Genomic DNA, 15,669 nt, shown 5'->3' on the forward strand with positions numbered 1-15,669 from the left:
ATACTGCCCTGGCATTCTAGGGGCCCAAATGTGTGGTAAGAAGTTTCAAATCAAATTCTGTAAAAAATGACCTGTGAAATCCGAAAGGTGCTCTTTGGAATATGGGCCCCTTTGCCCACCTAGACTGCAAAAAAGTGTCACACATCTGGTATCTCTGTATTCAGGAGAAGTTGAGGAATGTGTTTTGGGGTGTCATTTTACATATACCCATGCTGGGTGAGATAAATATCTTGGTCAAATGCCAACTTTGTATAAAAAAATGGGAAAAGTTGTCTTTTGCCAAGATATTTCTCTCACCCAGCATGGGTATATGTAAAATGACACCCCAAAACACATTCCCCACCTTCTCCTGAGTACGGCAATACCAGATGTGTGACACTTTTTTGCAGCCTAGGTGGGCAAAGGGGCCCATATTCCAAAGAGCACCTTTCGGATTTCACAGGTCATTTTTTACAGAATTTGATTTCAAACTCCTTACCACACATTCGGGCCCCTAGAATGCCAGGGCAGTATAACTACCCCACAAGTGACCCCATTTTGGAAAGAAGACACCCCAAGGTATTCCGTGAGGGGCATGGCAAGTTCCTAGAATTTTTTATTTTTTGTCACAAGTTAGTGGAAAATGATGATTTTTTTTTTTGATTTTTTTTTCATACAAAGTCTCATATTCCACTAACTTGTGACAAAAAATAAAAACTTCCATGAACTCACTATGCCCATCAGCGAATACCTTGGGGTCTCTTCTTTCCAAAATGGGGTCACTTGTGGGGTAGTTATACTGCACTGGCATTCTAGGGGCCCGAATGTGTGGTAAGGAGTTTGAAATCAAATTCTGTAAAAAATGACCTGTTAAATCCGAAAGGTGCTCTTTGGAATATGGGCCCCTTTGCCCACCTAGGCTGCAAAAAAGTGTCACACATCTGGTATCTCTGTATTCAGGAGAAGTTGAGGAATGTGTTTTGGGGTGTCATTTTACATATACCCATGCTGGGTGAGATAAATATCTTGGTCAAATGCCAACTTTGTATAAAAAAATGGGAAAAGTTGTCTTTTGCCAAGATATTTCTCTCACCCAGCAGGGGTATATGTAAAATGACACCCCAAAACACATTCCCCACCTTCTCCTGAGTACGGGGATACCAGATGTGTGACACTTTTTTGCAGCCTAGGTGGGCAAAGGGGCCCATATTCCAAAGAGCACCTTTCGGATTTCACAGGTCATTTTTTACAGAATTTGATTTCAAACTCCTTACCACACATTTGGGCCCCTAGAATGCCAGGGCAGTATAACTACCCCACAAGTGACCCCATTTTGGAAAGAAGAGACCCCAAGGTATTCGCTGATGGGCATAGTGAGTTCATGGAAGTTTTTATTTTTTGTCACAAGTTAGTGGAATATGAGACTTTGTATGAAAAAAAAAAAAAAAAAAAAATCAGCATTTTCCGCTAACTTGTGCCAAAAAAAAAAAAATTCTATGAACTCGCCATACCCCACATGTGACCCCATTTTGGAAAGAAGACACCCCAAGGTATTCAATGAGGGGCATGGCGAGTTCATAGAAATTTTTTTTTTTTGGCACAAGTTAGCGGAAATTGATATTTTAATTTTTTTCTCACAAAGTCTCTTGTTCCGCTAACTTGGGACAAAAATTTCAATCTTTCATGGACTCAATATGCCCCTCACGGAATACCTGGGGGTGTCTTCTTTCCGAAATGGGGTCACATGTGGGGTATTTATACTGCCCTGGCATTCTAGGGGCCCTAAAGCGTGAGAAAAAGTCTGGAATATAAATGTCTAAAAAATTTTACGCATTTGGATTCCGTGAGGGGTATGGTGAGTTCATGTGAGATTTTATTTTTTGACACAAGTTAGTGGAATATGAGACTTTGTAAGAAAAAAATAATAATAATTCCGCTAACTTGGGCAAAAAAAAATGTCTGAATGGAGCCTTACAGAGGGGTGATCAATGACAGGGGGGTGATCAATGACAGGGGGGTGATCAATGACAGGGGGGTGATCAATGACAGGGGGGTGATCAGGGAGTCTATATGGGGTGATCACCACAGTCATTGATCATGCCCCTGTAAGGCTTCATTCAGACGTCCGGATGCGTTTTGCGGATCCGATCCATCTATCAGTGGATCCGTAAAAATCATGCGGACGTCTGAATGGAGCTTTACAGGGGGGTAATCAATGACAGGGGGGTAATCAATGACAGGGGGGTGATCAGGGAGTCTATATGGGGTGATCACCACAGTCATTGATCACGCCCCTGTAAGGCTTCATTCAGACGTCCGGATGCGTTTTGCGGATCCGATCCATCTATTAGTGGATCCGTAAAAATCATGCAGACGTCTGAATGGAGCTTTACAGGGGGGTAATCAATGACAGGGGGGTGATCAGGGAGTCTATATGGGGTGATCACCACAGTCATTGATCACGCCCCTGTAAGGCTTCATTCAGACGTCCGGATGCGTTTTGCGGATCCGATCCATCTATCAGTGCATCCGTAAAAATCATGCGGACATCTGAATGGAGCTTTACAGGGGGGTGATCAGGGAGTCTATATGGGGTGATCACCACAGTCATTGATCATGCCCCTGTAAGGCTTCATTCAGACGTCCGGATGCGTTTTGCGGATCCGATCCATCTATCAGTGGATCCGTAAAAATCATGCGGACGTCTGAATGGAGCTTTACAGGGGGGTAATCAATGACAGGGGGGTAATCAATGACAGGGGGGTGATCAGGGAGTCTATATGGGGTGATCACCACAGTCATTGATCACACCCCTGTAAGGCTTCATTCAGACGTCCGGATGCGTTTTGCGGATCCGATCCATCTATTAGTGGATCCGTAAAAATCATGCAGACGTCTGAATGGAGCTTTACAGGGGGGTAATCAATGACAGGGGGGTGATCAGGGAGTCTATATGGGGTGATCACCACAGTCATTGATCACGCCCCTGTAAGGCTTCATTCAGACGTCCGGATGCGTTTTGCGGATCCGATCCATCTATCAGTGGATCCGTAAAAATCATGCGGACGTCTGAATGGAGCTTTACAGGGGGGTAATCAATGACAGGGGGGTAATCAATGACAGGGGGGTGATCAGGGAGTCTATATGGGGTGATCACCACAGTCATTGATCATGCCCCTGTAAGGCTTCATTCAGACGTCCGGATGCGTTTTGCGGATCCGATCCATCTATCAGTGGATCCGTAAAAATCATGCGGACGTCTGAATGGAGCTTTACAGGGGGGTGATCAATGACAGGGGGGTAATCAATGACAGGGGGGTGATCAGGGAGTCTATATGGGGTGATCAGGGGCTAATAAGGGGTTAATAAGTGACGGGGGGGGTGTAGTGTAGTGTAGTGGTGCTTGGTGCTACTTTACTGAGCTACCTGTGTCCTCTGGTGGTCGATCCAAACAAAGGGGACCACCAGAGGACCAGGTAGCAGGTATATTAGACGCTGTTATCAAAACAGCGTCTAATATACCTGTTAGGGGTTAAAAAAAAAACATCTCCAGCCTGCCAGCGAACGATCGCCGCTGGCAGGCTGGAGATCAACTCTCTTACCTTCCGTTCCTGTGAGCGCGCGCGCCTGTGTGCGCGCGTTCACAGGAAATCTCGGCTCACGCGAGATGACGCCTATTGGCGTTAGCGTAGCCTGGGGGAGCCGCCGCAATGACGCCTTTCGGCGTTACAGTTGCGGGAAGTGGTTAAATGCTAAAATTTATACTATACCAATTCCAAAAAGTTGGGACGCTGTTTAAAATATAAATAAGAGTTAATAAAATCAGAATGCAATGATTTCAAAATCTAATATAGCCATATTTTACTCACAATAGATCATAGAACACATCAGATGTTGAAAGTGATACATTTTACAATTTCATGGAAAAAAATTAACTCATTTAGAACTTGACTTCGAAAAAGTTGGGACAGGGCCATGTCTACCATTTTGTAGCATCCCCTCTTCTTTTAACAACAGTCTGTAAATGTCTGGGAAGTGAGGAGAACAATTGCTGGAGTTTGGGGAGCGTAATGTTGTCCTATTCTTGTCTGATTCTAGCTGCTCAACAGTCCTGGGTCTTCTTTGCTGGATTTTTCATTTCATGATGTTTTCTATTAGTGAAAGGTCTCTACTGTAGGCAGGCCAATTCAGTATCTAGAGTGTTCTTCTGCAAAGTCATGCTGTTGTGATGGATGAAGTATATGATTTAGCATTGTCTTGCTGAAATATGTAAGTTCTTCCCTAAAACAGACATCTGGATGGGAGCATATTATGTTCTAAAACCTCTATATACCGTTCAGCATTGACAGTGCCTTTCCATATGTGTAAACTGTCTGAGCCATAGGCACTAATGCAACCCCTATATTATCAGAGATGCAGGCTTTTGAACTGTACGCTAATAATAAAGTGGATGGCCCCTCTCCTCTTGAGTCCGCAGAACATGGCATGCATGGTTTTCAAAAATAATTCAAATTTTTATTTATCTGACTGCAAAACATTTTTCCATTTTGCCTCATTCCATTTTAACTGAGTTTTGGCCCAGAGAAGATGGTGGCGTTTCTGGATAGTCTTGACATATGGCTTCTTCTTTGCATGATACAGCTTTAACTTGCATTTATGGATTGCACTATGATCTATGTTCACAGACAATGATTTCTGGAATTATTTCTGAGCCCATGTAGTGTCTTCCAGTACAGAATAATGCCAGTTTTAAATACAGTGCTTCCTGAGGGTCTAAGCTCAGAAGTCGATTCGGTCCAAAATTTGATCTGTCTTGATACAGCATCAAAATGTATGGACTCCGGCAAGGGAAATTTGTTATTTGTTATAAACCATTTTAAAACTTGGTTCCGAAGTCAGCTTCGGTATCGAGGTACCAGCCTGTACCAAACTGACTTTTAAAATGGGTTGCAATTTAAAAAATTGAGACTTAGGTGATATTTCATTTCAACTCGCCGGAGCCCATACATTAGAAAACTGTACAGAGACGAATCTCCGTACAGTATTCAAGCAAAGTTTTGACCAAAGTGACTTCGGATCAAGTGTGATGCTGATGGATAGGTGAAAGAAATCCCTGTCATAATTGGCTGTAGTAGATCACGTGATATTCAAAAGATAAAACAATAGTCTTTTTAAATAAACAATGAGTTTATAGTATAAGGATATCCCAAGTTCTTTGGCCAGCATTATCATGTGACAGTGTGATGTAGATGAATAAGGGAAATCCCATCTGTAATTGGCTGTATTTGGTCATTATTATTATTATTTTTCATGTGACATTTAAATGGCTAAAAAGTCGTATTTTTAAATTATTATAAAGCTTACGGATAGAAAATGTTTTATTAATGATCTATGTGATATATTTTAAATAATTACCTTTGGTGGAAATATAAAATAATTTTAGTTTTTAGGAAACCTTTGATTAAATAAACTATACAGTATGTGTAATGCACAAAGTATCACCCAATCCCAGATTGTTGGAAAAAGGAAGGGTGGATTTATAAGCCTATGATTGTTTTATGTGAGATTTAAGCCCTTGGCAAAGCTGGAGGGAAACAAGTTCCTATGATGCAGATGTTTTGAACATTTTATTGATGTGCGCTTCTAACATTTTTATCTTGTAAGCACAATAAACCTTGTGTGATAAAGCTGCAACTAAGCAAGACTGCACTATTCGATGTCTAATTCCTTTTTCCTTCAACTGGGAGTTTAAGGGAAGACTACAGGATAGTGTGGTTCTCTTTTGCAATGATATGCGGTGATTGACTGCATTGGAAGAAGGCGACCTGAGGGAGATTCTTGGTGGTTCCTTGGATGAATTGTTGTGTACTTTTTATTATCCTCACCTGGAATGTTTGGTGAAAAGCCACGTGGAGGGGCTTGCATGTAAGATGACTGAAACAAGGAACTCATTTGTATTGTATGCTGTTGCAACCTATACTTCTACTATGTTGATCCAGATTAAAGTTTAAAAAAAATGCATAAAAGGAAGCCAATTGCTGTACATTAGGAAAATCATAAATCCCTGGATCAACATCTATTTTCCAGGAATCTAGTACTCATAACTTGGGATACTTTGAATTTCAAGTAAGGCATCCAGGGTCCTCCTGATTGATGAATTAACATGGGTATGTGTACAATTGCATATTATAAAATTTAAGTCAAAATAATTTTAAAAGACTAATCCTCATTCATTCATCAAAATCCTCATTAATGCTACACTGCTATATTACAAACTAGTACGAAGGCAACATATTCATTTTAGTATCTAAATATGTTATCTTAAGAAGACAAACCCTTTCCATATTTCCTATTAAGGCATGTGAATATTATAGAAAGAGGCCCCCAATATGGATGCCCCTCAGTAAGCTACTACTCAAAAATGGTTGCCACTCTGGCAGACACAACATGTCCATATATTACGTAGTCAGTTAGTCATTTAATGCATATCATTCTAGATTCCCTTGCTGTGATACAAAGAGAACAGATAGGTAACTAGAATTCTACTCTTAAGTATTTTGATAATGTGATACACATGACAGGTGGAGCAGATTTCCAGTGGTTAGAATAGTTGGTTTTTAGTATCATGCACAGAATTATCATTGACAATTGTAAAATTGTTTAGATGATGCTCTTTAAGGCTGGCTCCAGGTGGGGCACAGACGGCAAAGTGTGAACTGGGCCTAGAGACATACATACAAACTGATAGGGTCATTCACTGAATATCTTAAAAAATGGCCAAAATTCTGTCAAGGGTTTCTGTCACTAGAATTTTTACTATTAAGCAACATGCACACGACCACTCCGATTTTTGCGGTCCGCCCGTGTGCCTTCCGCAATTTGCGGAACAAAACGGACTGCCCATTGTAGAAATGCCTATTCTTGTCCGCAAAACGGACAAGATGAGGACATGCTATATTTTTTTTGCGGGGCCACGGAACGGAGCAAAGGATGCGGACAGCACACAAAGTGCTGTCCGCATCTTTTGCGGCCCCATTGAAGTGAATGGGTCCGCACCCGAGTCGGAAAAACTGCGGCTCGGATGCGGACCCGAACTACGGTCGTGTGCATGAGCCCTAACTATGCTATTCCTGTGATTATTCATGCCCCCGTTACTGCTGAATTCTTACTTTTATAATATGCAAATTAGCCTTTAGAAGCGGGGGGGGGGGGGGGGGGGGTCGGTGGGGCATTGCTCCTGCTCCTAGAGGCTCCGTTCTCCCACCTCATTACACGCCCTCTAAGTCTTGATTGACAGGACCAGGCAGCGTTCGTCTCCTCCTGCCGCCCCTGTGCGCTGCGGAAATCGCTAATGTCAGCCAGTTTAATAGTGAAAACTCTAGTGACAGAAACCCTTTAAACTGGATGAAAGCTCAGCAGTTACTGAGTAGAAATGTTTTATTGTCTACAAACTGTAAGTCATTATTTCCACTAACAAGTTTACAGAGTGCATACTTTGTAAATATACTAAAAGGCAGGGATGGATTGGAAAGTTAAAGTAGATATAGAAAAAAATTGAGAAGTGGCCTCATATTGTGGGTCCAATTGGCAGACGGTGGGGCCAACACAATAGGGGTGTCAGCAAACCACTAGACTTGCTCACATTGCTGATGGTTAGGGCCAATGCAAAAATGCAGAGGTATGAAAAGCCTTTTCAGTAGGTGGAGGCCAATGCACAAACGAGCAAGGCATTGGTAGACAGGGCCAAAGCAACAGAACTGCAAATCCTTGTCCTGTCAGGTCCTAATGTACCTGGCTGGTGCAGATCTATTATAGTATTAATAAATGACTAATATAAAATATTAAGTAATAAATGAGGCTCAACCTACTCAGCAGGTGCTGGCGGGCCATTGTTATTAGATAGGCCTGCTGCCCACTGGAAATCTCCCAAATAGGGTCTATGGTAAAAGGGCTAATTGATTTTGGCCAGCACCTTACACAAGTAAATGCTTATTTTGATAAAAATGTAAGAAGTTACAAAAGAGGCACAAAACAAAAACAAAAGTGATCTATTTAGAGGTGAATTGTGATTTCTTCCTTTTGTTGCCCTCTCAGATGATTATGCAATATGATGTACAAGACCCACTGGTTTCATATATTTCTCAACTTCCCCCTACTTCTCCAGTGCACGGTAAGTAAAGTATCAACTAAAAGTGTAAACTTAACTTTGCTGTACAAACAGACTTTAAAGAGGACCTGCTGTAACCTCTCCTGACATGTCTGTTTTAGCAACTACGTGCATCCCTCTTATAATAACAATTCTGGAGTATCTATTCTTATGACTCTATGATGGGCCATTCTTTTATTATTCCTGCCGCAAGTTATCAATAAAATACTAGCAGTTTGCAGTGAAAGTCCAGATGGGAGTTACCAGTTGGGAGTGTGTCCCTGCACACTATTCTATTAGTGTTGCCGTTATTAAATGGGGAAAGCACGTAGTTTCCAAAGCAGATATGTCAGAAGAGAAGAGGTTCTTGGAAAAGCATAGAGAACCAAAATGGGGCTTACCCAACAATGGTGAAGCATAATTTAGGCAATTTGACTTCTTATTTTTTAGAAATCAAATCATTTCTATATATCTCAGTTCTAGATAGCTCAGCATCGCCAGCTCTACAATATATACTGCCTTTATATACAGTAGCAAAGAAGGGGATCAGCCTCCACTTTAGTTGGCGCACCAATCTAATGATTGTTAATATTTTGTTACATAACTTACATTATGGCATGAAATTCAATAGAGTTTGGTCAAATGCCCCCTGTTACTGTACATTTCTATACACTGAATCGTTTCTAAACTCTAAACAAAATGCTATTGGAAACTGACTATTGAATTTGCTGAAGAAACAAATACATCCAACACCAACACTTTGTTCTTTAATTTAGTAAATTGTATATCTGTTAGGCTCCATTCACACGTCCGCAATTTCGTTCAGCATTTTACGGAACGGAATTGCGGACCTATTCATTCCTATGGGGCAGCACGATGTGCTGCCCGGACACGAATTGCAGATCCGCACTTCCGGGTCCGCACTTCCGTTCCGCAAAAAAATAGAACATGTCCTATTCTTGTCCGCAACTGCGGACAAGAACAGGCATATTCTATTAGTGCCGGTGTTCTGCCAGATCTCTATAGCTTGCCGAAAGTCTATAGCGGAAGTGACGTGGTATGCTGCGCAAGCGCACAAGCGTACTTCAGCGAAGCATTCCTGCAGCACCGCGCGTGCGCACACTTAAGGGTATAGATTTCTTAAAGTGACAGTCAGCTCCATTAATCTACATTAATTTGTACCCTCGCGGGCTCGCTTCGCTCGCCACGCATCGGGCTCGGCCTCGCTGCGCTCGGCATTTAGTAAAACTAACTCTATGCCGCCATTGATAGTAAAGAAGGAAATGGATAGTAAAGAAAGAGACTATCCATCTCTTTCTTTACTATCCATTTCCTTCTTTACTATCAATGGCGGCATAGAGTTAGTTTTACTAAATGCCGAGCGCATGTGATGTATACATGTGTGTAATGTATGTAGTGCAGTATGTGATGATCACACACTGCACTACATACATTACACACATGTATACATCACATACTGCGATGTCACCTTCTTCTGCAGGTCTACCTTGATGTCTGGTCTTTAGGCTTCAGTCAGATCCTCCACCGCCATGCTTGCGCCGTGTGCCTGACACCAGCAGGAGCTGGCCCCTCCTCCTTTAATCCCCCGCCGGCTTCTCCTACAGCAGGGCGCCCTATCCCCCTCAGTGTCATCCACAGATCTCCTCCCTACCCAGAGTTGCTTCCTAGCTAATTTATTTCACAGAGGCTGATAAAGTCCTGTTACTGTGCGGTCCGCATGACACGGTTTTGCGGGCCGCAGGTTGGGCATCACTGTTCTATACAGTACAATATAGTGAGAACTGTAAAAAATATATACATTTGTGGGGTAGAAATAAAAAAGGTAACACAATTCCATAACTTTTTGTTGCTGTTGTTTTTACAGCACTCACTGTGCGGGTAACTTTATGTTAAAGGTCAGTGCAATTATGGAGATCTCATGTTATGTTTTATCAACTGTAAAATCTTATGTTTTATCAACTGTAACATATTCCTTTGTGCTGCCATATTCTGACATACTGTTTTATTTTTCCATCAATGTAGTGAGTTGTATGAAGGCTTGTTTTTTTGTGGGGTGAGCAAAACATTATGATGATCCAATTTTGTAGAAAAGTACAGGAAAGTACAAGATTAGGCTCCATTCACACGTCCGCAACGTGTTTTGCGGATCCACGGAGCCGCAAAACACGGAAAGCGCCAATGTGGATGCTGTATTTTACTGGAGGTGACTGTCACTTTAAGACGATGTTTCGGATGATTTGTGGAAGTGCGCTTGTGCGCTTGCGCAGCGCACCACGTCACTTCCGCTATAGACTTTCGGCAAGCTATAGAGATCTGGCAGAACACCGGCAATGTGCGGTCCGTAAAATGCGGAAAGCACATTGGCGCTTTCCGTGTTTTGCGGCTCCGTGGATCCGCAAAACACGTTGCGGACGTGTGAATGGAGCCTAATCTTGTACTTTCCTGTACTTTTCTACAAAATTGGATCATCATAATGTTTTGCTCACCCCACAAAAAAACAAGCCTTCATACAACTCACTACATTGATGGAAAAATAAAACAGTATGTCAGAATATGGCAGCACAAAGGAATATGTTACAGTTGATAAAACATAAGATTTTACAGTTGATAAAACATAACATGAGATCTCCATAATTGCACTGACCTTCAACATAAAGTTACCCGCACAGTGAGTGCTGTAAAAACAACAGCAACAAAAAGTTATGGAATTGTGTTACCTTTTTTATTTCTACCCCACAAATGTATATATTTTTTACAGTTCTCACTATATTGTACTGTATAGAACAGTGATGCCCAACCTGCGGCCCGCAAAACCGTGTCATGCGGACCGCACAGTAACAGGACTTTATCAGCCTCTGTGAAATAAATTAGCTAGGAAGCAACTCTGGGTGGGGAGGAGATCTGTGGATGACACTGAGGGGGATAGGGTGCCCTGCTGTAGGAGAAGCCGGCGGGGGATTAAAGGAGGAGGGGCCAGCTCCTGCTGGTGTCAGGCACACGGCGCAAGCATGGCGGTGGAGGATCTGACTGAAGCCTAAAGACCAGACATCAAGGTAGACCTGCAGAAGAAGGTGACATCGCAGTATGTGATGTATACATGTGTGTAATGTATGTAGTACAGTGTGTGATCATCACATACTGCACTACATACATTACACACATGTATACATCACATGCCCCCTCAAAGTAATAATGCCAAGATATGTGCCCTCTTCACAGTAGTAATGCTCACACATGCCCCCTCACAGTAGTTATGCCCAGATGTGCCCCCTCACAGTAATAAGGCCAAGATATGTGCCCTCTTCACAGACGTAATGCTCACACATGCCCCCTCACAGTAGTTATGCCCAGATATGTGCCCCCTCACAGTAATAATGCCAAGATATGTGCCCTCTTCACAGACATAATGCTCACACATGCTGCCTCACAGTAGTTATGCCCAGATATGTGCCCCCTCACAGTAGTTATGCCCAGATATGTGCCCCCTCACAGTAGTTATGCCCAAATATGTGCCCTCTTCACAGTAGTTATGCCCAGATATGTGCCCTCCTCACAGTAGTTATACCCTGATATGTGCCCCCTCACAGTAGTTATGCCCAGATATGTGCCCCCTCACAGTAGTTATGCCCAGATATGTGCCCCCTCACAGTAGTAATGCTCACCCGTGCCCCTTATATGTGCCCTCTTCACAGTAGTTATGCCCTGATATGTGCCCTCCTCACAGTAGTTATACCCTGATATGTGCCCCCCTCATAGTAGTTATGCCCAGATATGTGCCCACTCACAGTAGTTATGCCAGATATGTGCCCTCTTCACAGTAGTAATGCTTACACGTGCCCCCTCACAGCGTTTGCATTTCTTTCTGGCAAAGCTACCTGGTTCCGGCCCGCAAAATTTATACCAAGTCTAGTGCGGCCCTCAGACAAAAAATGGTTGGGCACCACTGGTATAGAACATTAAAGGGAACCTGCCACCTCCATTATGCCCCCTAAACTGCCCGCAGTACCTTAAAGCTCAAGTCATCTTGTCTCCAATGTTGTCTTTTGTTATTTGATCTGATGGCCAAATTTGCAATTAATTACCCCTGCTCAGTGTATGTAAATGAGCAGGTTGAAATCACGAGGGCAGCAGCCTTCACGATTCAAGTCAAGCTTGCTGCACCCCTTCCAACCTGCTTTACCCTTATGGGCACTTTAAACGGGCTGACAATTGAACAGATCATCACTAACCACAATGCATTGGGTAATTTTATCTTTTGTGCAGCACAAAAGATCATTGTTTCCCAGTGGCAGATTATGCTTTATAAGCTTGATCTGCTGCTGCCGGGAAACAATGAGACAGTATGGGGAGAGCGATGGCATTAGATTAGCGATCACTCCTCCTTATACTCTTGAGGAGATTGCTGCGTGTAAATGCACCGGTCTCCTCCACTAGCGATCATCAGAGTGTCGGGAAGTAAAGCTTCCTTCCCAGCAATCTGCTAGACCGTCTTCCTGTGTAAGGCTGGGTTCACACGGGCGTTGCGGGTGCGTTGCGGGAAAAGATGCGGGTGCGTTGTGGGACCATGCACGATTTTTCCCCGTGAGTGCAAAGCGTTTTATTGCGTTTTGCACGCGTGTGAGAAAAGTCGGCATGTTGGTACCCGACCCGAACTTCTTCACAGAAGTTCGGGTTTGGGTTCAGTATTCTGTAAATTTTATTATTTTCTCTTATAACATGGTTATAAGGGAAAATAATAGCATTCTTTTATACAGAATGCTTAGTAGAAGGTAAATTGAGGGTTAAAAAATAAAATAAAAAATTAACTCACCTCCTCCAATTGATCGCGTAGCTGCCGATCTCCTGTTCTTTCTTCAGGACCTGTCAAAGGACCTGTGGTGATGTCACTGAGCTCATCACATGGTCCATCACCATGGTGATGGATCATGTGATGTATCATGTGATGAGCACAGTGATGTCACCACAGGTCCTTTGACAGGTCCTGAAGAAAAGAAACAGGAGACGGCACTACGTGATCAATTGGAGGAGGCAAGTTTTTTTTTAACCCTGAATTGACCTTCTACTAAGCATTCTGTATTAAAGAATGCTATTATTTTCCCTTAAAACCATGTTATAAGGGAAAATAATACAGTGAATAGACTTTCATCTTAGCAACCATGCGTGAAAATCGCACCGCATCCGCACTTGCTTGCGATTTTCACGCAGCCCCATTCACTTCTATGGGGCCTGCGTTGCGTAAAAAATGCCCAATATAGAGCATGCTGCAATTTTCACGCAACGCACAAGTGATGCGTGCAAATCACCGCTCATGTACACAGACCCATAGAAATGAATGGCTCCGGATTCAGTGCGGGTGCAATGCGTTCACCTCACGCATTGCACCCGCACTGAAATCTCGCCCGTGTGAACCCAGCCTAAAGGGACCATAAGACTCTTAGACAGACAGCTCTGTTTTGTTTCTTAAGGCGTGATGCATCTGATATCCCATGCTTGCGCTGTCTGGCTGCAGTGTACTCAGCTTCAGAGGCTCATTGCGCAGGTGCAGAATGACTTTCAAGCACGCTCGCTTCTGGGAGTCTGCACCTGCTCAATGAGCCTCTGAAATAGAATACACTACAGCTGGGCAATTTGTGTAGGTGCCGAAAATGATAGAGGACTGCGCAAGCAAGGGATAGCAGGTGAGAAAAGAGCTGTTCATCAAGAGTGAAGAAGGCAGGAAGGTGGTGCAGCAAGTTTGAGGGCTGCTGCCCTCTTGAAGTCAAGCTGCTCATTTACACACACTGGATAGAGTTGCTTTGATTCAAATTTAGCCATCAGATCAAATAACAAAATACAGCATTAGGTAAAAGGTACTGTTGGTGGTTGGTGGAGCCAACACCTGCACTCAGGACTCTGCATACCTACCTCTTAAAGGGTCTATCCCATGACTAATGTAAAAAATGAAAATCGGACATCATATAGTACATGACAATGTACCAGCCCTCTACTTCACATGGATCCAGAGATCTCCCCATTCATTGCTCTGCTAGATTTATATCAAGCTGACAGCTCAAGAGGAGGGTCTTTACTGCTGCAGCTCAGGAAGTGTGTCCATGCTCTACCTATCACAGCTCAGGAGGCAGTTGAAGGATGAAACTGAGCATGTGTGGCCTTCTCAGTGAGCAGGACAAAGAAATAAGAAAAAAAAGAAACAGCAGGTGACGCTATACAGATACATTTTATTGAATAACTCAGTGGCTATGCTAAATTTTTAATTACATTTAATTACAAAAGTATTCAGATCCAGGTGCTGGTTTGAAAACTGTAGAATATTTTTTGTGGGACAACCCCTTTAAGGAAAAGGACACTCGTTTATGACAGCGAGGTTTGCATCTTAGACACAGAGGAAGACTGGTTCAAAAGAGATGTGAAAGAAGCTATTTATATAAAACTGGAAAAAAACAAGCTTGAATAGAGGTGAAGGGGTGCGACATCTATTGTCTGCCACTGATAATGCCTTTCTAACACCTCTCCCAAGGCAGTTTACGGTAATCACAGGTCACAGAACATGCCTATAAAATCTTCCATAGAAGTCAATGAGGTTTCTCCTGTCCATTGTGTCTATGACGCATGTGGCTGATCTCAAAGAAAAGCAAGTATTGACACATTTTAAGCCTAGCGGCAAGTGTGAAAACTACATGATTTTAGGACTTTCTTTAAACATAAATAGGAACATGGGGAATTTACAAAAATCAACAAAAATTCTAAAAAGATGTTTACCATAAAAAATTCGATTTAAAGAATAAGTGATTCTCTGATGACACATTCCCTTTAAACATTTGAGTAGGAACTTTGGGCATTTTAAGTGCAGTATTTATAGACTGATTTTTTTTTTTTTCGTCCAGATAAACAGGTAGTGGCCTTGTATGATTACGTGCCGGTACATGATGGTGATCTTGGCTTTCAGTCAGGAGACAACCTATACATCCTGCAATCGTAAGTGTGAATTCTGTACATAGATAACCAATTTGTGCTACATGTCCTATTTACACTTAAAGAGGACCTTGTCAGCTCTCCTGACATATCTTTTTTAGTAAAGAAATGCAACCACATATGACCATATGTTTCACTGTACATGGACTGAATGAGCATTACCACCTTGGCAAGGGGAATGGTAATGGTAACTCAGTTGTCAATTTATTTATTAATTCCTAGGAGGAATAACAGAGGAAAGGCACAATCCAGAACTGTTATTGTAATGGGAATCCAAATATTTACTAAACAGACAAGTAAGAAGAGGTGATAAGTCCTCTTTAACCACCTAACTGTTTGGCCAGAGTCCAGCTCGCTGAGTGGAAAAAGATGTTAACTGGAGGGGGAGGGCTGCTTTAGATGCTGCTGTCTCCTGAATGGTAGCAGATAGAAACATGCAACTGGTCTTGTTTGAAACCTGATATTCCAGGCTTTCATACAAAATGACAGCTAAAATGACTGTCCAAGCAAAAGAGGAGAAATCACTGTTAGAAATCGAGTCAGGAATAATC

At 42.5% G+C, this 15,669-nt stretch overlaps 1 protein-coding gene across 2 annotated transcripts in view; it reads left to right on the plus strand.

Annotated features, from left to right (window-relative positions):
* The window catches only part of LCK (LCK proto-oncogene, Src family tyrosine kinase), a 118,846-nt gene that overhangs the window by 10,990 nt on the left and 92,187 nt on the right, over positions 1-15,669 (plus strand). For both annotated transcript variants that reach the window (XM_040424571.1, XM_040424570.1), the window contains exons 3-4: positions 8,074-8,149; positions 15,031-15,121. In XM_040424571.1, the coding sequence (XP_040280505.1) occupies positions 8,074-8,149; positions 15,031-15,121 (167 nt within the window). The remainder of the gene's footprint in view (positions 1-8,073; positions 8,150-15,030; positions 15,122-15,669) is intronic.

This window comes from Bufo bufo, chromosome 3 (genome assembly GCF_905171765.1).
Source record: "Bufo bufo chromosome 3, aBufBuf1.1, whole genome shotgun sequence".
Classification (NCBI taxonomy): Eukaryota; Metazoa; Chordata; class Amphibia; order Anura; family Bufonidae; genus Bufo; species Bufo bufo.